The sequence below is a fragment of the Budorcas taxicolor genome, chromosome 23, assembly GCF_023091745.1.
Source record: "Budorcas taxicolor isolate Tak-1 chromosome 23, Takin1.1, whole genome shotgun sequence".
In the NCBI taxonomy this organism is placed as follows: domain Eukaryota; kingdom Metazoa; phylum Chordata; class Mammalia; order Artiodactyla; family Bovidae; genus Budorcas; species Budorcas taxicolor.
The window spans coordinates 44,525,866-44,549,098 of record NC_068932.1 but is presented as its reverse complement, the minus strand read 5'-3'; the positions used below and the strand labels follow the sequence as shown (position 1 = coordinate 44,549,098).

Below are 23,233 nucleotides of genomic sequence, written 5' to 3'. Positions count from 1 at the left end.
ATTTATTCTATTGATGCTGACATTATACCAAATATTCAGGATAAGGAACTAATAAGGACAGCTTAAAACAATCCTGTGCTGTTTCAGAGCATGCAATTAGCATTTGGATCTTGAAATGAAATGAAGCAAAATTACAAAATATTAATTCATAGGACCGTAAGTTCAGTTCAGTTCAGTCGCTTAGTCGTGTTCGACTCTACAACCCCATGAATTGCAGCACGCCAAGCCTCCCTGTCCATCACCAACTCCCAGAGTTCACTCAAACTCACGTCCATTGAGTCCGTGATGCCCTCCAGCCATCTCATCCTCTGTCGTCCCCTTTTCCTCCTGCCCCCAATCCCTCCCAGCATCAGTCTTTTCCAATGAGTCACTTGGGTAGAATTCCAGAGTCACAGTCAACCTAGGCTGTCTGAATTGGGATGAATTGCTTCAACTCTATTCTAGTTTCCTCATTTGTAAGAATGGGGCTAGTGGTGGATATAGGTGATTCTAAAACTCTGGATTAAAGAAGAATCCAATAATAAGCATCATGCTTTTTTTTTTTTTTCTTTAAAAAGAGAGGTTATATTGATCAGGATAGGAAAATGATTCGTGATAACCCATGGGCTCCTAACATATAAAAGAAAAATCTTTAGACTACAAAGGAAGGAGAAGAAAAATAAGATGTTTATGTGAAAAAGACTGCATGCTTTTTGTTGTTTTTGCTTTTGATGAGTCCTCATAGGCTTGGAGCCAATCACACTCTAACTGCAGCGAGGACATATGATAGAACCGATTCCTGGGGTCAAGTCTAGAGTGATTCAAGACCTGTGGGACCATTCATGTGAGCAGAGGCTTCACTCAGCCAGGTGCTGCCAGTCCTGCTTTCTCTTGGAATCATGGCAGAGCATCATGGTTGGCTGGGAGCCCTGCTGAAAGCTGTCTCTATTGTTTCCTGTCACTTAACAGTAATAAACCACTTTAAAACCTGTCTGGCCCTCAGAAAACCAACACTGGAGATCCAACAGTGATAAGGATCAGGCCCACTCAGAAGATGAACGAGGGAGAAGCTACTCCATATTGATTTCAGAAGGATCCCCTCACATCCCAAATCCCTGGACGTTGCCTTTTATGACCGAAGAAAGCTGTTCATTTACCTCTTCAAAGGGTTCTTCGTAATAGAAGACTTTCCAGTCTGGTGTTTTCTGTTGTCCTTGACTGGAATTTGTCAGATGCCCAAGCTCTTAGATGCTGTCCTCAATTACCGCAGGTCTATATATATGGCCAGCTTCCCAGGTGTGCAGCGGTAGAGTCTGCCTGCCATGAAGGAGACATTAGAGACATGGGTTTGATCCCTGGGTCAGGAAGATTCCCTGCAGAAGGAAATGGCACCCCACTCCAGTATTCTTGCCTGGGAAATCCCATGGACAGAGGAGCCTGGCGGGCTCCAGTCCGTGGGGTCACAAAGAGTCGGACATGACTTGGTGACTGAGCACATTTATATATACGGCCATGGCAGATGATCCCATGATATGGAAAACTGTTAACAACTCCAAGCCCCCAAATTTGGTGCAGCCACAGGTTTGCTTACCTCGTTGCTATAATCTAAAAACCGATGACTTACAGAAAAGCCAGGCTTAACTTTCTTTGCAGGTGTTTGCATTGATGTGAATAGAAATCCTGTCCTTGATCCTTATCCAGTGAAGATTACTGAGGCTTTCCCCAGGAACAGAGCCTCAAAACCATGCTATTCATCTAGATTCAGCGGACTACTCCTGCAAGACTCACCAGTCAGTCTCGTTCCTCGAGAGCAACACTTACTGAAAAGTTGAGGACAAACAGCAGATTCCTGACTTCCTTCAAATGGCTTATTTCTGTCTCAGAGCAGTGGCTTGATGTGTGTGACGTCGACCCCTCCAACCTGAACTCGTAAGGAGAAAGATGGGCAAATGGAGAGACAGAGGGTTTCTAGGCGAATAAGTCTGATTTATTTTACAAGAAAAAAAAAAAAAAAAGATTTTTACTAACTGAAACAAATATGGCTCCTTAAAACTCAATGGGAAAAGCATTACGTGAGCTGTTAAATTACTTGATTGGAAAAGCCAATTTCTCAGGTAGAAAACATAATTCAGCAAGTAATTTCACCAAAGGCTAAAGAAAAGCATCCCGAGGAATCCGTCTGCCTTCCACTTTATCTAGGGCTCTGTAGCCACGTTCCCAACACTCACCATCTTGTCCCTCCACCCACACTGGCCCTGATTTCATGGGGAGACAGAAGGCAGCCATAGCCATGGGTCCAATCATGGGAGATGCCACTCACCCCCTGAAACCCAAGGACATGGAAATGATTCTGTGTGCGTGGGTATACTTGTCACTCGGTGTGTCCAACTCTTTGCAACCCCCAGCCTTCCTCTGTCCATGGGATTTCCCAGGCAAGAATACTGGAGTGGGTAGCCATTCTCTTCTCCAGGGGGATCTTCTTGACCCAAGGATTGAACCTAAGTCTCCGGCACTGCAGGTATACTCTTTACCACTGTGCCACCTGGGAACTCATTAACCCCCAAATTAGCTATAATCAATGGAGGTATCCAGGTTTAATTAACAGTCTTATTCCGTGTGTGTGCTTATCACCAGGGGAGACAAGAGCGACAGCTGTCCTGATTGAGACGCTGTAGATTTTGTACAACTGCTTTACAATTTAGGCCAAATTGTCAATGCTTCAATAATTCATTTTTGAAAAACTGATGTGTAAATCTGTCCCAAGGACAATGCAAACTAAATAACTACAAGGGAGCTTCCCTGGAAACCCAGGGGCTAAGAATCTGCCTGCCCACAGCAGGGAGACATGGATTCAATCCCTGCTGGGAATTTCCCACATGCCTCAGGGCAACTAAGCCCCTAGAGCTATTAAGCCTGTGCCCTAGAGCCCAGGAGCCCTAGAGGCTGTGCTCTGCAACAAGAGAAGCCACCACAAGAAGCTGGAGTACAGAAACTAGAGAAAATGCAGTGCAGCAATGAAGGCCCAGCACGGCCAAAAAGAAATAAAATTGTAATAATTACAAGGAAGTGGAAAAACAGCAAGTGGTAATTCTACCGAGTTATGACAGTCCTATACAGCCTATACAGTCCATGGGATTCTCCAGGCCAGAATACTGGAGTGGGCAGCCTTTCCCTTCTCCAGGGGATCTTTCCAACCCAGGGATCAAACCCAGGTCTCCCGCATTGCAGGCGAATTCTTTTACCATCTGAGCCAACAGGGGAAGCCCAAGATTACTGGAGTGGGTAGCCTATCCCTTCTCCAGCTGATCTTCCTGACCCAGGAATCAATCCGGGGTCTCCTGCACCGCAGGCGGATTCTTTACCAACTGAGCTATTGGGGAAGCCCAAAACACAAGTTTATTCCAGACAATTTTCTAGCCCAGTCCGGATTTCTTCAGAGGGGTGTGGCTGGTGAGTGGAGGGACTGCATGGTGAGACTCACACGCAGATGCTGCACAGGGCGGTGGGGGAGGGGCTGTCAGCAGCAGCACCTCCTCCCGCCCTCAGGCCAGGCCAGCAGCGACGGCCGGGCAAGCTCTCATCTACAGCGGCATCACGCACATATATGCAGACCGTCAGCCCCACGGGAAGGAGCACATGCCTGACTTCTGCATCACGTCCTCTCTCTTGAAGCTGAGATCAGTTAACTATGACAAGGACAGCCTTGCATGCTCCAGGCAGTGGAAAAAACACAGTGTGTTGTAAGCAACTGGACAAGAGCCACATAGCAGCAAGTAATGAGTATAATCTAGTGAGAATTCAGGGGGTAGCAGAAATTTTACTTATTATTAATGTTTTAATCGTCACTTTGTAAAATATATTAAGTAAACCAGTTCAAATCAAAACTCAGTGTGAAGAATGTGAAATGGAAAACTACAAAGACATTTTAAATAAATAATTTATTTATTCAAAATAGTTTTCTTAACCTTATTCACAGTTTCAAGTTTAAAATGAAAAAAAAAAAATAAGGGGGTGGGGGAAGGAGGGAGGTACCTATCCTTGATCAACTGTCATACAAAGTCAAAGAAAAGCACATCTGCTCAGAACATGCACTACAGACAGACCTGCACAATGGCTGGTCTGGAAAAATCCCGTACTGAAGCTTGAAAAGGGTAGGCTTTTTCTGTGCGACTGAGAAGGAAACACTGTGGATGCACCAGAAGTTTCTCTAACCCACCTGAACCACTGCAATCATCTGGATAGAAGCGCCCTTGACCAAAGCAACATTTCTCCAAGATAAGTATCTCTTAAACCCACATAGCTTAACATGCTTCAAAAATACTTAAAAGTGTTAACTGCCCTACAGCAAGTCTATGAATACTGAGGTACCACGTCCTTCTCAAAGAAATGAACATGGGAGCTCTAAGTCTGACTGTGATGCTGGCGCCTCCGACGAAGAAGCCAGAGAACTCTGCCACGGTTGTCTGTCGTGGGCAATGAGAACTCTGTGTTTCCACTGCTGTGCCTGTTTTAAGTGGGTGTTTCCCTCATATTTAATGACACGGAGCACCGAATGGAAACGCTAGTACCCGAGTGCAGAAGGCACTGACAGCATCTGTGGATGCGGCCCCAGGCGGGAGTCACTGGACGGCGGTGCTGCCGCCTCCGCCGCGAGCCAGCTGGTCCAGCAAATGGATGAGGAGGTCGACTCTTTCCAAGAGAGAGGCGTTTTTGTTTGCAGTGGCTCTCAGGAGCTGGGAGTAAACCTGCTTGTTGGTTTTGAGAAGTACGTCTTCATCAAGGATACTACTGGGTGAAAAAAAAAAAAGAGCAAGAGATGAAGAAAATAGTGGTGCCCACCAGGAACAGTAAGAGACCCACAACAAAACACTGACGGCCCTGTCGTCACTTTTCATGGAAGCACGGGTCCTATTAATGCCGACTTCACACCTACTTTCCTAAACCGACTGTTCACAGGCCTGTTTTTAAACACTTATTTCAAAACATCAATTAAAGCCAATGATTATTTTTTTCATAAATAGTCGAGTGTCTACCATGTACCAGGAACTGCTCCTGGTCATGAACAAAACAGACCTGGATTCCCAGCCTTCATGGAAGCCACATTCTCCTGAGGGCAAGCTGGGAGGGTATACGAGGATCTGGGTAAGGTGCGGGGAAAGAAACTCCCCCAAGCCATTCACTGTATACCTTGTTTTCTTCTTAGTGGAAGATAGCAGCTTGATGGACTGAAGGAGAAGGAATGACAAGCGAGATTCAAATATACTGAGCAGTTTTGTCACTTCTTCTCGATTAAGATTAGAAGAAGAATCAGCAGCTGGAGGGGTCTCTTCACTCTTAGGCTAAAAACAACAAAAAGAGATTTCAGCTCAGTCACCCCACAGTTACTGCTTCATACTAAAGTGTTGGAGCCACAGTTTGAATAATCTAGCAAACGTTTTAACCAAAACCAAAGAGCAAATCGAGAGGATTTTTGTCCAGGGACAGCCCTGTTGGCCGCCTTGTCTCGGCCTTCTCTGCCTCCCGGGAAAACATTCTGATAGACCAAACCATGTGAAAAAACTGTCTCAAACCTAAATGGCACTTATGTAGAAGAAGCTAAGCTTGAACGAAACCCTCCTGACTTTCCAACACCACATGCTCAAGGAACAGATAGAAACTGGTCCCATGTGGTTTGAGAACCAGAACTGGAAGTTCGCAGGATGGAGGCATCATGGGAACTCAGGGAAGCTTTCAGCCACAGAGAAGGCAGCATGAATACATGGATGCTGGGGAAACTGAAAGGCCTTCCCAGGGAGCCGGCGTAAGCCCACTCACCGTTCAGCTGTAGGCAGTTTAGTGGAAACTGATACAGACCTTTTTTTGGTCTTTATTCCCAGGGCCTTATTATTAACCAAGGTCTATGTGGTTATTTAAAGAAACAATTTTAAAATATAAAAGATACACTTGCAAGTTGAACTGTTTAATAATTCCACCAAAAAAAATAAAATAAATCAGTTAATGTGTTTTTATGCAGTGTTAGTCGCTCAGTTGTGTCCGACTCTTTGACCCCATGGACTGTATCCTGCCAGGCTCCTCTGTCCATGGAATTCCCCAGGCACAAATACTGGAGTGGATTGCCATTCCCTTTTCCAGGAGATCTTCTCAACCCAGAGATCAAAGCCGGGTCTCCTGCATTGCAGGTGGATTCTCTACCATCTGAGCCACCAGGGCAGGCCCATGCAAAGCATAGATATTTCTGTATTTGTATCCACGCATGCATGCATATGCCCACTGTACATACTCACCGTGTAGCACTGACTTTAAGACACGTAAAAAACTGATAAATCTCTTTTTCCATTTACCTGTTCAAATTCCTCCACAAGCTCTTTTCTGATAAGCTGGAATGCATGCTTAGTTCTCACCATTATATCAAGGGCCCCAGATAGCGTTTTTAATTTCCCAACATTGCTATTCTGACCTAGAGTGGCAAACACAAAATGATCATTCCTTTAAATACAGAGAAACTCATCCAATGTATTAATGAAAATTCTGATTTTCAAACATTGTGAAGGTAGCTCATGAAAATCCCAAGAAATCTAAATCCAACTTCTGCTTAGTAATTATCCCTAGAGAAAAACAGAACTAGAGAAACAATAAACAATCATTGTTTTCTTGCCTCACTACCTGGTTTCATACTCAAGAGTAGTAAACATTGTTTTAAAAAGGAATTAACCATACTGATCATCATAGCAAATCTGTTCCTAGTATCTACTTTTTTAAAAAAATAAAAATGAATCCTGCTCATTCTAAGGAAGTCAAACATGGAAAATTCAAAGATGCAAACTAGAAAAGACCTCCCCAGACCACCCCCAGAAAGAGCTACTTGATGTTCAGCTATGCATATGCTGCCAGAATTTTAAAAAGATGCTTTTAGTAAAAGGTACTTCTTCCTTTTTTTTTTTTAAAGATCTTTTTGATGTGGACCATTTTTAAAGGTTTTATTGACTTTGTTACAATATGGCTTCTGTTTTGCGCTTTGCTTTCTTTGGCTGCAGGCATGTGGAATCTTAGCTCCCCGACCAGGGGCTGAATCTGCACCTCTGCACTGGCACTGGAAGGCGGAGTCTTATCCACTGGACTGCCCGGGAAGTCCCCCTAGTAAAAGGTGTTCCTAAAAACTGTTTTGGGTAGGTAATACGTTCTCAAACGTGTAACGTTCAAGTGGGCATACGCCGAAAGCTGCCCTGCCGGCCTCCCCAAAAGAGACAGTGCCATCAGTTTCGTGTCCATCCTTCCAAAGATACTGTATAAACAGGTACACATTAAACTCATTTTAATTTTATAGAAGAAAATAACTGAAATGAAACCAGTAGGATTGCTGTACTTCAAATAAATGTTTCTTTACCAGACAAGAGATACTTCTCGCAAGATGCTTCTGCAGAAAGGGAACAGCTGAACAAGGTAGAGGAGAGAGTTTAGAAAAACACACTCGGTGGTGGAGAGCCAGCCCACTCCAGCTGAGGAGAATGACAGGATGCCACGTCTCCCTTTACCCCTCCCTGCCCTCCCACCTCGTCTTCACCTTGTCAGGCTCTGTGGTTACCGTGCAGAGGGACTCAGTGAGGCTGCCACGCCGCCACCACCGCTTCTCCGCCCCCACCTTGTTCATGATGACTCAAATCTTTGTCTAAAGTAACTTGTCACAATTTTTTTTTTTTTTCCAAATAAGAAATCCTGGGCTGTATTCCAGTATTTCTAGTCATTAAACATAATCTAACACATTCATGTTTTAAAAAGCATTTCAAAAAAACATCCCTATCCAAAGACATTAACTATGGACAAATTTAAAAGAAGACAGCATTACTTACATCTAAGAGTGATCCACAGGTCTGCCTCACTCTAAGACAATCCAACACTAAGCCAATGCATACAAATCTGAGAAATAAAGAAGACTTACTGGCCATCTGGAATTCTGCAAAGGCTACTCTTTCTAACTGTACTCTAAGGAGTTCACACGGAGCGTCTTTCAGAAGCTGAAAAAGCTTCCCAGCCTTGCTGTAATGAAGGTCTGCCAGCACCCGGTGCTGCTTCCTAAGCTGCTCATCACCAACCTAGAACCAAAAATAAGATAAATCCTAAGGCTTGGGCTTCACAGCAACTACTTCACCAGATCTCTGGATCACTAAATGCTTTTCAGCATTTTGTTGAGTCCCAGAGTTTTAGCTCTTGCATCTGGGTCTGTGTTTCACTGGTTTTGGGTGTTGCATGCAGAAGGAAGGCCAGCTCCATCCTTCTGTGTGCAGGAGTCCAGCTGTCCCGGCGCCAGGGAGCTGCCTCAGAACCCTCTCATGCTGGCATGTGCCATGAGGATATTAGGCCATCTGGACAAATATAAGTTTAGGTTGGGGCCCCCCTGAGGCAAGTGAAAGAGTCTAGGGCCGGCTCAGAGTAGAGAGAAAAACCCTCTCCAGGTTAAGCTGGGCCTCAAAGGACAATATTCTTGGGATAAAGGCAACCCAGAAGCAAACCCACACCCAAGGGACTGCAAGGTAAGCTGCCTTGGTGCTAACGAAGGGAAAACAATAAAACCATTAAAAAAAAAATCCCTGAGAAACTATATAGGCACAAGACTCCTGGCAGAAGCAGGTCACCCTCTCTGAAGGAAGGCACCTCGACCTCAGGCCTCAGATTATTCTCAGAAACACATGGATTTGAGCACCAGGATTCACGTACAAGACTGTTCATAGTACTGTTTCTAATTAGCCCCCTGGTAGCTCAGAGGTTAAAGTGTCTGCCTGCAATGCGGGAGACCTGGGTTTGATCCCTGGGTCAGGAAGATTCCCCTGGAGAAGGAAATGGCAACCCACTCCAGTATTCTTGCCTGGAGAATCCCATGGACGGAGGAGCCTGGTGGGCTACGGTCCACGGGGTCGCAAAGAGTCAGACACGACTGAGCGACTTCACTTTCACTTTCCAGCCTCAAATGAGAACCACCCCAAAGTTCAGCTATCACAGAATGGATAAATAAACTGATATACTCATTTAATGAATCCTACTAAGCTAAGTAAATGAACAGTTATGCATCCACCTGGAAGAATCTCCAAAATGTGATGTTAACTAAACAGAAGTAAGTCAAAGAAGAATATATACAGTATGGTTTGTTCTATAAAGTTCAAAACCAGATAAAATGTAAACATACTGCTTAAGTGATAAAACACAGAAAAGGTATGGACATAATAGAAAGCCCCGGACAGGAGTTAATCTGGGCGGGTACTGAGAGAGACTCAGCAGGGGAAGGGGCACACAGGGCGCACCTGAAGGACCCTTCCACTCCTTAACCTCGAGGCGAGGTACACAGGGCTTTCCTTTGTTATTCTTTAAACTGTACAAATGCTTCACATGTATCCCGTGTCCTTTGATATGCATGCTCTATTTCACAGTAAAATTTTTTTAAACTGGGTGATGGATACTTTAAATTGGCATAGAACCATTTTCTATAAAGAGTAACTACATTAAAAAAAAAACTAAATAATACACTCAGGCAAATGTCCAATTTTGCAAACTAAGGCCTAATCAACTGTAATGGAAAAAAATATGCAACATGGGGGAAGGGGAAACACTTACCCTTCAAGCTTTTCTGAAATGGCTACAAGAACAGATGGCATTTAAAATCTACACAGAAATGCAAGACAAGCAACACTTCTAAGTGGACTGAATCGGAATGGCAGTACCTGGTTCCGCAGGCAGCTGTGGTACATGGACGCCAGCCTGTGATGGATGGTTGCAGCCCGGTACTGACAAAGGGGCTGTCGGGCAGACACCGAGTCCACGTCGCAGTATTTCAGCGACTTCATCATCGCCTCGCTGACTTCTTTTTCAATCTGTGTATTTTTTTTTTAAGGGAAAGGGAAAAAATGACCATCTCATAATCTTGTGTAAGAATTTTAAAAACAAATACTGCTTGTCAAGGAAAAGACTGTAACAGATGCTATGTATCTGTTAAAGGAATATATAAGGTTAATACTTCTACATAATCAAGCAAATATTATTACCTGCTCTTGAGCTTTTCTAGATAATGGAGCATAATCTTGCTGTAGAGTTGCCATCGTAAAATAAGTAGTGGACAGTTCCCAATTCACCGAGTCCCAGACGGCTGGGTGTATGTCCCGTGTTCCCAAGGACCTTAGAGCTTTCAGGTAGTAATCGACAGCCTGTGAGGGAGCAGAGGGCCGCTGTGACTCAGCTTAAGTACACGCCTTAAACTAAAACATGCCTCACAGTCACCCCAACAGCAACTTTACTTGAGAGAATTTATAGGACAGTGTCATGAAGAAAGGGAAAAAAGTAAATCAATGACACTCTTCAATGACGGAAGTGATTTCAAGTGGACTGCATGCCGCCCGCCTTTCCTCTCAAGTGTCATCAGGCAAGCTGTTTTATGACTCATGTGAACCCATGAGGATTCATTTCTTCCTTCATTTTTGTCCCCTCCTTTCTAAATAAAAATTATAGCTTATATAACTAGCAAACTAGATAAAATATCTTTTGACGAGTCTACAGATAGAACAATTTGCTGGGTTTGACTGTATTTAAAGAAGCAACCCTTCCCACCTCTATCACAATGCTGAAATGCATGGTCATTGTATTCAGCCAAACAAAATCTCACTGAATTCCATCACCCACCAATAATTTCTACATTTCTGGTGTGTACTTATCCACTTTTTCTATGAATATGTAAACTTAAGAAAAATAAGATCACTTTGTTTTAAAGCTCAATATACAACGAACATTACTCACTAAATTTAAACAGATTCAAAGTTCTTGACTAAATGTGTGTTCTTGAGTTCTTATACCTTCTCCAATACTAGATATCACCATTTGCCAAAAAATTTTACAATTTGATAAAAGAAACTCAGTTTAAAAATTTCATAAAACTTTGAAATTGTTCTTACATATGAACCAGTTTTTTTGTTCAAGGTTAGTTGTTCTGCTACTGGGGCAGCTTATTTTCAAGGATTCTTAGTTTTCTTTTTATCTTAAGGGTTTATTAACCTCTGAGCTGTCACGTGCGCTTTGTTTTCCCTAGATTTGGACTACTCTGCAACTGTGCTTTCTGTTGTGCATTTAAAAAACAACTTTTATGCATCTGAACATCCATCTTTTACTTTGCAATTTTTGCTCATTGTGTTATGAAGGGAAAATCCCATCTCATCAGATTAACTATCTACTTATGTTTTCCTTTGAAATTTCTACAGTTTCACTTCTCCAGGTCGATCTTTCATCCATTTGACATTTACTCTGGTGGTAGTTGTTCAGTTGCTAAGTCGTGTCCAACTCTTTGCACCCCCATGGACTGTAGTCAACCAGGTTCCTCTGTCCATGGGAGTCTCCAGGCAAGGATACTGGAGTGGGTTGCCTTTTCCTTCTCCAGGGGATCTTCCCAACCCAGGGATCAGACCCATATCTCCTGTGTCTCTTCACTGGCAGGCAGATTCTTTACCACTGCACCACGCAGACTGGGGTGGCTTTAATCTGGTTCAGTTCGTGTCCGACTCTTTGGGACCCCATGAATCGCAGCACACCAGGCCTCTCTGTCCATCACCAACTCCCGGAGTTCACTCAGATTCACGTCCATCGAGTCAGTGATGCCATCCAGCCATCTCATCCTCGGTCGTCCCCTTCTCCTCCTGCCCCCAATCCCTCCCAGCGTCAGAGTCTTTTCCAATGAGTCAACTCTTTGCATGAGGTGGCCAAAGTACTGGAGTTTCAGCTTTAGCATCATTCCTTCCAAAGAAATCCCAGGGCTGATCTCCTTCAGAATGGACTGGTTGGATCTCCTTGCAGTCCAAGGGACTCTCAAGAGTCTTCTCCAACAGCACAGTTCAAAAGCGTCAATTCTTCAACGCTCAGCCTTCTTCATGGTCCAACTCTCACATCCACACATGACTACTGGAAAAACCATTGCCTTGACTAGCTAACCATAAAACCAATAAACCATAGCTTTATTGACTATGCCAAAGCCTTTGACTGTGTGGCTCACAATAAACTGTGGAAAATTCTGAAAGAGATGGGAATACCAGACCACCTGACCTGCCTCTTGAGAAATCTGTATGCAGGTCAGGAAGCAACAGTTAGAACTGGACATGGAACAACAGACTGGTTCCAAATAGGAAAAGGAGTACGTCAAGGCTGTATATTGTCACCCTGCTTATTTAACTTATATGCAGAGTACATCATGAGAAATGCTGGACTGGAAGAAACACAAGCTGGAATTAAGATTGCCGGGAGAAATATCAATAACCTCAGATATGCAGATGACACCACCCTTATAACAGAAAGTGAAGAGGAGCTAAAAAGCCTCTTGATGAAAGTGTAAGAGGAGAGTGAGAAAGTTGGCTTAAAGCTCAACATTCAGAAAACGAAGATCATGGCATCCGGTCCCATCAATTCATGGGAAATAGATGGGGAAACAGTGTCAGACTTTATTTTTTTGGGCTCCAGAATCACTGCAGATGGTGACTGCAGCCATGAAATTAAAAGACGCTTACTCCTTGGAAGAAAAGTTATGATCAACCTAGACAGCATATTCAACAGCAGAGACATTACTTTGCCAACTAAGGTCCGTCTAGTCAAGGCTATGGTTTTTCCTGTGGTCATGTATGGATGTGACAGTTGGACTGTGAAGAAAGCTGAGCGTTGAAGAATTGACGCTTTTGAACTGTGCTGTTGGAGAAGACTCTTGAAAGTCCCTTGGACTGCAAGGAGATCCAACCAGTCCACTCTGAAGGAGATCAACCCTGGGATTTCTTTGGAAGGAATGATGCTAAAGCTGAAACTCCAGTACTTTGGCCACCTCATGCAAAGAGTTGACTCATTGGAAAAAACTCTGATGCTGGGAGGGATTGGGGGCAGGAGGAGAAGGGGACGACCGAGGATGAGATGGCTGGATGGCATCACTGACTCGATGGATGTGAGTCTGAGTGAACTCCGGGAGATGGTGATGAACAGGCAGGCCTGGTGTGCTGCGATTCATGGGGTTGCAAAGAGTCGGACACGACTGAGCAACTGAACTGAACTGAACTGACTAGACGGACCTTAGTCGGCAAAGTAAAGTCTCTGCTTTTCAATCTGGTTACACCAATGTAATTTACTGAACGATTGTGTTTTCCCTATCAATTCAACCTGTCATCTTCACTACTGAATCCCTAGTACTCTTAGGCCAGATGCTGATGTCTCTTCCTATGCCATCACCAAGTTAACTATTTCAGTTTTATCACCTTTTAGTGGAGCTACAGCAAAGTGCAAACAACAATCAAGTGTAAACAGATGAAGCCCCATATGCAAGTGTGTTACCTTATTGTAATACAAGCCTTCTTCCGGTGAAAATTCACGTTTAAATTCATCACCTGCGCCACAGTGTGCCTGTGCGCAAATCCGCATGAGTCGTCCCGTGTTACATAATAAAAGGGCCGCATTTGTGGCATCGTCGATTGACTCAAAGTTGTGAATTCCCTTTTCAAAACAAGAAAAGCTTTTTTTCCACAACTGTTGCTCTGCAGTGGACACAGTTTTGCTCACTTTGCCAAAAAAGAAAGAAAACAATTGCGTAAGCAGGTGTCAGTGTAAGCGCACCAGTGTGTCTTGATGAGAGGAGCGTGGCAGTGACAGGATGCCCAGGGCAGCAGCAGCCGCCTGGACCAAGTGCAGCTGCTCTCATCACACCTGTTATACTCTCTTCACGCCTCTGCTCCCCACCCCCCAAACCTGTGCTGAGGTCCTAAACGCAACTGCGATTCACTTAGGGTCACCTGTGGCTGTTGTTCCGTTTCTAAGTTGTGTCCTCCTCTTTGCGACCCCCTGGACTGTAGACCGCCAGGCTGCTCTGTCCGTGGGATTTCTCAGGCAAGAATACTAGAGTGGATTGCCATTTCATACTCCAGGGAATCTTCCCATCCCAGGGACTGAACTGGTGTCTCCTGCATTGGCAGGTGGGTTCTTCAGCACCGAGCCACCCGGGAGGTCATAAAGTGGGACTCTGATCCAAAATGACTGTCCTCATAAAAGAGACAGATGCCAGCAATGCGCACAGAGAGAAGGCCGGGGGAGAAGACAGCAAGAAGGGGGCCACCTGAAGGGGGCCACCTGCAAGCCAACGGGAGAAGTCTCAGAGAAATCCAGCCTTGGACTTTTAGCTCCAGACTGTGAGACATCAACTTCTGTTGTGAAACCATCTAGTGCATTGTATTTTTTTTTTTAACTCTTTATTTTGTATTGGAGTACAGCTGATTAACAATGCTGTGATAGTTTCAGGTGGACAGCAAAGGGACTCAGCCACACACACACATGTATCCATTCTCCCCCAAACTCCCCTCCCACCCGGCTGCCACCTAACACTGAGCAGAGCTCCCTACTATATCCCTATGCTATACAGTAGGTTAGTCTGTGCTATTTTGTTATGGCAGCCAAGCAGGCTAAAACAATATTCTGAATCCTCTTCTCTATTAATCAGCTGGTATTAAAGCAAGCAAATAAGAACATCTGAGCAAAGCACCATTTTATAAAGATTCTAGAGACATGGTCCCATGAATTTAAGAGGCACAATCTGCGTCTTCTCGAATTCTCCTTTCTGACTACCACTTTTCATATGCCTTTACTGACTTCCTCCTCCAGAGGCACCTTAAAAGCACATGTTCTTGTATCTCAACTTAAAAAAATATACTATATATGTATAAATAACAACAAAGCTCAGGTCCTCCCACCAGCAATGACCTCTTGTACCTTGGTGCCAAGCACCACTCACAGGGCACAGGCATACAGTAACTCACTTATTCAGCTTATGCACTGTCCCCAGTTTTCTCCCTCAGCCCTTTTTGTTTCTCATGCTGTGTGTACAGCCTCTACAATTTCACCCATTCTCATGGGTTCAACTATCACCCTGATGTGAATGGTTCCCAGTCTAAGTTTCGCTAACCCAAAGAGCTCTTGCTGACCCATACATTTCTGACTACTAAACCAGACCATTCACTCACATGTCCACTGGCCTCTCACACTCAACATGGGTCCACTGGCCTCTCACACTCAACGTGGGTCCAGAGGAATCCAACACCCTCTGCCTGAATCACCGAAGACCACTCGTTGCTACTCCCAACGCCCTCTGACACGGTATCTCTGGCTCTTTCCTTCTGCCTACCTACTCTGGTCAGGACATCCCACCTTTCCCACGTCTGCCTGCTGACGCCCTACATGTCACGTGCAATCTGCCCAAACTCTATCTTCTTCCCACAAGCCTTCCAAACACACGCAACTCGAAGAAACGTCTCCTTTCCCCACTCCTCTACTGAACTGCACTGGTACTAACAGCGTCTTTCAGAGACCTGTATTCATATCCGGCTTCCCAACTCGGAGAACTACGTCTTAGCTGACTTTATATCCAGCACAAAGCCTACCACATGGCTGACTGTCCAACTCACTTCTGAACTGATCAGGTGGAGGAGAGAGGACACCGAAATAACTCCCAAGGGAAAATAATGTCTCTTCCTATTTTTATTTCTTCAGGATTTAATAATAAAAGATAAAAAGTGCATCCCTTCATGACATTACACCAAATGCCACAGTTCCTGGCTTGAACCATGTAAAAAGATCAGCATGATTTACTAAGAGGATAGGTGATAGAGAGGGGACCCCAGAAAGATACTCACCTAGCCTCTCGCTCTGTAACGCAGCAGCCTGATTCATGTAAAAGACACCGATTTCGTTTCTAATGTTACCCATTCTCTTCAGTACTTGTACATAGTGCTCTGGGTTTTGGCTTTTTAAGTCACTAAACTGCAGGATTTCATTAGCAGCCTCATAACATTTACAACTAACTGAAAGCTGACTTTCTAAGTCTGTAGACAAATCAGTGGCCCATGCAAATCCTTAAAAGAAAAAGAGGAAACATTACCGTGAGTTGTATGAACCCTTCTTCCTTAGCATCTAAGTAATCTAATACTTTTAAGACAAAAGAACAAATAGATACAATATAGCATAAACATATTAAAATTCAATTAATACCACTAAACTTTTAAATTTCAGAAGGAAAGGTCTCTGAATTTATTTAAGCAACTGTATTTTCTTGAAACATTAACATCTGATTAAGAGAAGTATTTTCCTGCCTAAAAATACCAAACAATTCCCAAGACCCAGATTTTACCAGATGCGCTGCTTATTGGTACAGACCTAAAGTTGTCCACTGATACGAAGTAAACCATTTTTTCCTTTTTAACTACTGAAAACCGTTCTTGAAATAAATTTCTGACTGCTACCAGAAGCTAGTTATGTACATTTCCTTCTCCAGAGGATCTTCCCGCCCCAGGGATCGAACCTGGGCCTCCTGCATTGCAAGCAGATTCTTTACCGATTTAGCTACAAGCGAAGCCCCATTATATTAATAGTTAAGTTTAAGTCGCAGAAGAAGCTAACTGATAAGCTCTAAAGACTTAAACCTGCCATCTAGTGGAGACTGGAGTAAACTCAGGGGCTGGGCCCAAAAACTCAAGAGAAAAAAGGGCAGTACCCCTGCTGCTAACTTTCAGGGAGCACATCGCTCTTACAAAGAGGTACCTTAAGTGAAACCAGCATGATGAGAGCTGCAAAAACAAACTATGGATTTTCTCACCACATCTATTAAAATAAAATGATCACCTGAGAAATTCAGACAGGGAGGAAGGGAAGAAAGGGGGCCGGAAACCCCCAAGGAAATTATACATTTCCTCCCTCTGTGTACTCCCTAGATGCTAACAGTCCAAAACTTTTTGGGATGTGGGTATCAAGTGATATAAACAACTCAAGAGCATAATAAACAATTTCATGATACATTACAAAAGCACCTTACATCTCATTTACTGCCCAAACTGCAGGTGCTTACATCTACTGGATAGAGCTAAGAGGAGGAATACTGCTGCTGTGGACTAAATTCTCCCATCTCCCAGGTTTAAAATCTGACGACTCCAAAAAGACAGCCGTGAGCTACGGTCAAAAAATAATGACCTCTGTATCTCAGCCCCCAGGAACCATTCAGAAGGTGACACATTCCCTTTTATGCACTGCTAATTCCTTTTCAAAAGAAAATCATGGGCTGGTCAGTTGACGAAAGGGTTATTACAGAAAGACAAGTGTAAATGGTCAGTATGACCGCCCCCAGAGATTATTTTTAGTTAGTTCCAGTTGTATAATTAGTAATTACAAAATATTTCAAAACCATTTTAGACACAAATACACAGGACTGTGTTCAACGTTAACATTAAGAAATGATGACACCCTGACGTTTCTGGCGCTTCTCTGAGCCACAGTGCAGGCCCCTCCCTGCGTACCCTGGCAGCTGGACTCCCTGTGGAGGCTGTGCAGGATCTCCTGGTCCTCTTTCGTTTGGTAGTTGAACTCCTCGAGGTGTGCCGCCCTGTTGCTTGCGTTCTGGGCCAGCATCAGCTGGATATCACCGCAGAGCGTCAAATACTGAGAAAGAAACAGCAGCACTTCAGAAAGCATATTGGTGCAGAGGCAGCAGTAAGTGTCTATGTGGAAAGAGCAGGAGGGAGAGAAAACATGGCACATTAAGAATGAGGGCACAGCAAGACTTAGCAAGGCCGTTCACGCATTTCAAAATGAACGGCTGTTAAACCAGAGTGGAAAATACTAGGAAACATACAAGCTTAGAAAAAATTTCTTACATGAACATTTCACTCAGTAAAATTTCACTGTGATTCAGATGCCTTCTCTGATCTCTTCTCCCAAAGCTACTGAACATATTCATCTGCAGTGACTTACCATGGCTCTGCAAAGCTAATTTAATGTATCGTAATGCTCTTCCGTACTTCTGAAGACTCATGGCAGCATCAGACAAGACGTAATAGGCCTTCGATGACTTGAGAATCAGCTGGAGCTTCATTTTATGTTGCCAAGAACCAGGGATCATTCCAGATTGACTGGAATAATTACCCTTCTGAAGGGAGCCCACTACGACATGAGGGGGAGAAGACACACATTTTATTTGAATATAAGTCTCACTGTACAAAAAAAAAAATGTTTCTTGATATAAACACACCAGGCTTTGGTACAACTAACAGCTACAACAAAACTGGTAAATACTATGCTACTTAAATGCAGTGAAGTATTACTAGAACAGCAGTGTTTCAATCCCCTTGAGATCTCCAAAGCCCTGCTTCCACACAGCTGTCAACGCTGTCACTCCCTCTGGGGCTCACTGACATCACTGGGTTCGTGACTGACATCTACTTCCTTTCTCTAGCCTATGGGTCAACCTGCCCCGAAGTTCACCTTCCTGAAGCACAGCTTTAATCACAGAACTCCTGTTCTAAACATTAAAATGGTTCCTCACCACTTATTATGTCATGCTCAGCATCTCCCAGGTTCAAGATTTCTCCTTTTTTGATCAGCTCTAATGTTTGAGTCTTTCAAAATACAAATGAAAAGTATTTAAGGCTCTTTTATGGTTTTATTCATGCCTGTGTTTCTTTTTCCTCTGCTACTGTAAGCATTTTCGATGTGTGAGGCATTTTCAGAGAACCAAAGATGAGGTTTTGCTCACAAGCGTATTTATGTCTGTGTATAAAACCATTAAGCACAGCTGAGGATGACTAAGGAAGTGCTTACAGGACAAAGTGGTGAGGGAACCAAGGAATTGTGACTCAGACAGAGGTGGTGAACACAGAGGCCTTGAACAAGAGCAGGATATTCAACAGTTGAGAGGGGGAGGAAGGAATAGACAGAAAAGGCGTTGCAGAAAAGACAACAGCGTGAGAAAAGCAGAGACAGGAGTCTCCATGCTGGTGTGTACAAGCTCAGGCCGGCACACAGGAGGCGCAACACAAATGCTGGGGAAGTGAGTCCTGCCACGCCCCACTTATGCTCATGAAGAGAAAACCTTTCAGAAAACTCTTGGTACGATTTTAAACATACGGGCTTTCAAAATACTTTAAAAATTAGCTGGAATTTGGTTTCAAAAAAGGGAGGGGAGATAGGGTTGGGAAAAGAAATACAACTTAGGTTAAAATGAGAAACTCAGCACTTTTACTTTGAAGCCCACATGTTCCTCGTGAAGTGACGTCCTTGAACAGATCGACGCTTTTAAGTACACGTGCAGCTTACTCCAGCGCTGGGAGGGGAACAGGCTGCCACTGCTCTGGTCATCACGTGCCCCGCTTTGAGCTCGTTTACCTGCACTCACTCACTTAATCCATACAGCACCCCTTTAAAGGAGGCCCTGCTTTTGTCTCTACTTTGGGAGAGAAAACATGGCTCAGCAAAGTCAAACGACCTGCCCCAGTGAAGCTGGGACCTGAAGCTGTGCGGTTTGGCTCCTAAGTACTTGTGTTTAAGCCCTCGACTGCTCCTACTGAAGCAGGGCCTTCTCAGGAGAAGCCTAAGGGCTGAGGGCATTAGTTCTTCACAGCGGGTGACAGGAGGAGGCAGGTTCCTCACGCTCTCATTAGAAATATCTGCCAAGGATCGAAATCACCCAGCTTTATTTTACACTTTGAATGAAACGATATCTTCCCCTACTTTCCATTCATATGTAGCCTTTATTTGAATTCTTTTCAATGAAGGCCTTAATTGACCCAAATCTGCTGCTGATAAAGGCCCAGTACATTATTCCATTGAAATGGCCTTATTTGCACTTCAATTCAACTTACTTTTGTCCAAAAACAAGGCCATCTGCTTCTCTAGACCCTCAGGACCCCCTCTTGTGGATTCATCCTCATATTTTAATGGGATTGGGGTATTGGGGTCAGCGGCAGGGAGGTCACTTTCTTTTTTGATGCTGCTGTCCACAGACTTTAAACCCTTTAAAAAAAGGAGAAATGTTTACTATACATGTCACTGAACATCAACTGGAAATGAAATATAACGCAGTATCTGGACAACCAGATACATTTAGGAGAATTTATATTTTGAAAACAGACTTTAGAAACTACATTTGGCCTGAAAGTTAGGAAAAACTAATTTTCAATTCATGCTTTAAGGGGAAAAAAAAAATCACAGTAGAATATCACTCAGAATAACATTTAGCTGATTCACTTTGCTGTACAGCAGAAACTAGCATAACGTTGTAACAGCAACTATACTCCCAATAAAAATTTATTTAAATGAAAGATTAACATGTAGACACCAATAAACAACTGAGAAGGCAATGGCACCCCACTCCAGTACTCTTGCCTGGAAAATCCCATGGACGGAAGAGCCTGGTAGGCTGCAGTCCATGGGGTCGAGAAGAGTTGGACAGGACTGAGCGACTTCACTTTCACGCATTGGAGAAGGAAATGGCAACCCATTCCAGTATTCTTGCCTGGAGAATCCCAGGGATGGCGGAGCCTGGTGGGCTGCCGTCTATGGGGTCACACAGAGTCGGACACGACTGAAGTGACTTAGCAGCAGCAAACAAGTGCCATCTGCATATCAAGTACAAGCTTTACTGAAAGAGTGAAGTCTAAACGGAAACTTACCTCCAGAACATAGCTCAGCACAAGCCTACAGCGCTCTTCTGTGTCATGACAAACCGGAAACGCACAACTGGGCTTCAGAAACAAACATTAAAAATTATTAACGTGCTGCCAATATAACAAATTCCATCTCCCAGGAATTACTAAAATTCTGCAAATCAATAAATTTTGAACTTTTCTGTGTATTCAGCTTAGTGAGGTATCTGTTTCAAGGTTAATGAATTGTTTCAATTACACACTAATCTTGTTTTAATTGCAGAGTAAATGGATATAAGCATCAACAAAAATCTTGTTTAAAAAGATCTTCCAGTATATGTTGCTTTAAGTACTTAAAATTAAAAAAATAATTCTATTACAACAAAAAAGGCAAGCAAGAGATGTTTTAAATAAATCTACACCTAATCCGAAGGGTCAGCTCACCCCCGACGAGCACGAGTGCTTGCTAACACACAGTTCACAATATCAGCAGTTTAGCAATGTTAACCAGCGCTGCCCACGGTCTCATGTATAATGCATACACTTAATTAGGAGCAGAGCCAGTTAATAACCTCTGCCTAGTAGGTGATATGATGTGTAAGCAGTTCTGTGAGCCATTCCACTTGGTGAATCTTACAGGCTGGAATTACCGCTCTCATTATACAGAGAAGTAAACACAGATGTTAGGTGCTGTGTTCAAGCTTGCAGTGAGCGAGTGCTGAGACCGGGGCCCTGGAGCCATACTGTCTGTACTCCAGAAAGTACTGAGATACGGTAGATCTAACACAAAAGACATGTTTATATGAATGCTATTTCTGAGTGCTTTCAATATTGATAGAAAGTTCTCTGCTAAAAAGAAAAAAAAAATCTGTAAACACACCACTCACCAAATGTAACTGCATTCTGTTGACGAAGCAGTTTCCCAAACAAGGTACTTTTTACAACCAATGATTTTGTTTACAGTTAAGAAACATTTTTTTTTTTTTTTACTGTACTGGGAGTTGCTCAAGCTGCCAAGTGCACTAAAATTCAGATGGATAGTTAATGACTTTTTCCTGTGGTCATTTAGTCAAATATTTACTGAACACCAATTATGTGTTGTGGGCTTCCTAGGTGGTGCAATGGTGGTGAATCCGCCTGCCAGTGCAGGAGATGCAGGTTTGATCCCTAGTTGGGAAGATCCTCTGGAGGAGGAAATGGCAACCCACTCCAATATTCTTGCCTGAAAAATCCCATGGACAGAGGGGTCGCAGTCCACAGGGCTGCAAAGAGTCAGACATGACTGGCGACCGAGCACACGGGAACATTCTGGGTTGTAGCCATGGAGACACAGGAGAGCCTGTATTTCCAGGGAGCCCGTACCTCCAGGGAGCCTACAGTTCAGACACACGGGAATTTCAGGTACAGATTACCAGCCCCATGAAGGAGAAAAAAACAGCGCATGTTTTATCTAGAGCAGTCAGGGAAGGTCTCCTAGAGGTGACATCTCAAGCAACTTAGAAAAAGCCAGCCACAGAAAGGTCTGGGGAAAGGGTAAGTTCCGAGCACAAGCGACAACAGACGCACAGGCCCGCAGGTGGGCGTGACTCTGAATATGAGAGAGAGAAAAAGGCAGTGGGGCTAAGGTAAACGACAGGGGAAACGAAGAGGTCAGAAGGACAGGCAATGTTCTGGAATGACAGAGAGATCCTCTAAAAACCTATTTGAATATAAAATTTCCATCTGAAAGTTAACATCAGAGCTTAAAGTAAGAGATTATCTATAAATACAACTGGAAAGTAGTAATAATTTGGAAAAATAAAACAGTCTAGAAAAAATGGATGGTATGACAGTCAACGCGATCAACACCAACAGAAACCTAACGGGCAGGAAGCTGTCAGGGTCCACTGGGCCGTGACCAGTCAGGACATGTCCAATCCAGCTGACATGCCCACAGTCACTGAAAGGCGCCGTCCTATAGCACAGGGACAGGTGCCAGGTCTCTCCACATACGGATCAACAAGCTGCCCATGCGCTCTGATTCTATGTTCACCAAGCAACATATACTGTCTCCCAGCAACACAGCAACCGGGAAGGGGCACCCTGATGAGGAGAGGGGGCTGCACATTGGTCACTGGGAAGAAAAATCTCCCACGTGAAAATTAACATACTGATGTGTCATTTACACATCTGCCCACCGTCAGTTTACATGTGGGTCAGTGACCCTGGGACAATTATACAACTGAGTTTCAGATTTCATAGAGCTAATGATTATTAGACCCCATATCGTGAAGGATTAGTTGAAGTAACGCCATCTTTTGAGAGGCTAACTGTACTCAATTAATTCCATTGATGAAATTTTAATACAAATGTCAACATGCGCACCCTGATCTGATGAATGGACTTGTATTTTTCTGGAACGGACAGCTCTCCAACAGACTTGATTATAGCCACTGCTTTGCTGTCATCTGATGGGTCAGAGCTAGTGCCGTAGGGCCCGTTCTCATCGCTGTCTGGCATCTCCTCCTCCTCTTCACTGTAACTTTCATCAGAATTCTCATTTAATGGAGATTCTGAACTTTCTTCTTTTTTAGGTTCATCCAATTGAAAAAGTTCTGAAAGCATGTAATTGGCTGAAGCAATAATCTTACAAAAAGAAAAAAATGTATTAGTGACTCACCAAAATTGAGCATTCTAAAACGAAATGAACTTTACTATCGTACTAACAAATTTGAGGAGATGTGCAGACAGGCATACGTACAGAAACGTTCCTGATTCTAAGTACCAATGCTCTGAATGTACTGTAAAATCCTCATGGGTTG

General features: G+C 43.7%; 1 protein-coding gene across 1 annotated transcript in view; it reads right to left on the bottom strand.

Moving 5' to 3' along the window:
• Positions 1–3,994: 3,994 nt before the first annotated feature.
• EDRF1 (erythroid differentiation regulatory factor 1) overlaps positions 3,995–23,233 on the bottom strand; it is a 32,673-nt gene continuing 13,434 nt past the window's right edge. Inside the window, exons 12-24 of the mRNA XM_052660813.1 lie at positions 22,797–23,057; positions 20,460–20,531; positions 19,650–19,800; positions 17,764–17,952; positions 17,310–17,510; positions 15,657–15,875; positions 13,312–13,535; positions 10,011–10,169; positions 9,690–9,839; positions 7,916–8,069; positions 6,321–6,436; positions 5,167–5,318; positions 3,995–4,767 (exon numbers count right to left, since the gene is read on the bottom strand). Of these exons, the coding sequence (XP_052516773.1) occupies positions 4,599–4,767; positions 5,167–5,318; positions 6,321–6,436; positions 7,916–8,069; positions 9,690–9,839; positions 10,011–10,169; positions 13,312–13,535; positions 15,657–15,875; positions 17,310–17,510; positions 17,764–17,952; positions 19,650–19,800; positions 20,460–20,531; positions 22,797–23,057 (2,217 nt within the window). The 3' untranslated portion in view covers positions 3,995–4,598. The remainder of the gene's footprint in view (positions 4,768–5,166; positions 5,319–6,320; positions 6,437–7,915; positions 8,070–9,689; positions 9,840–10,010; positions 10,170–13,311; positions 13,536–15,656; positions 15,876–17,309; positions 17,511–17,763; positions 17,953–19,649; positions 19,801–20,459; positions 20,532–22,796; positions 23,058–23,233) is intronic.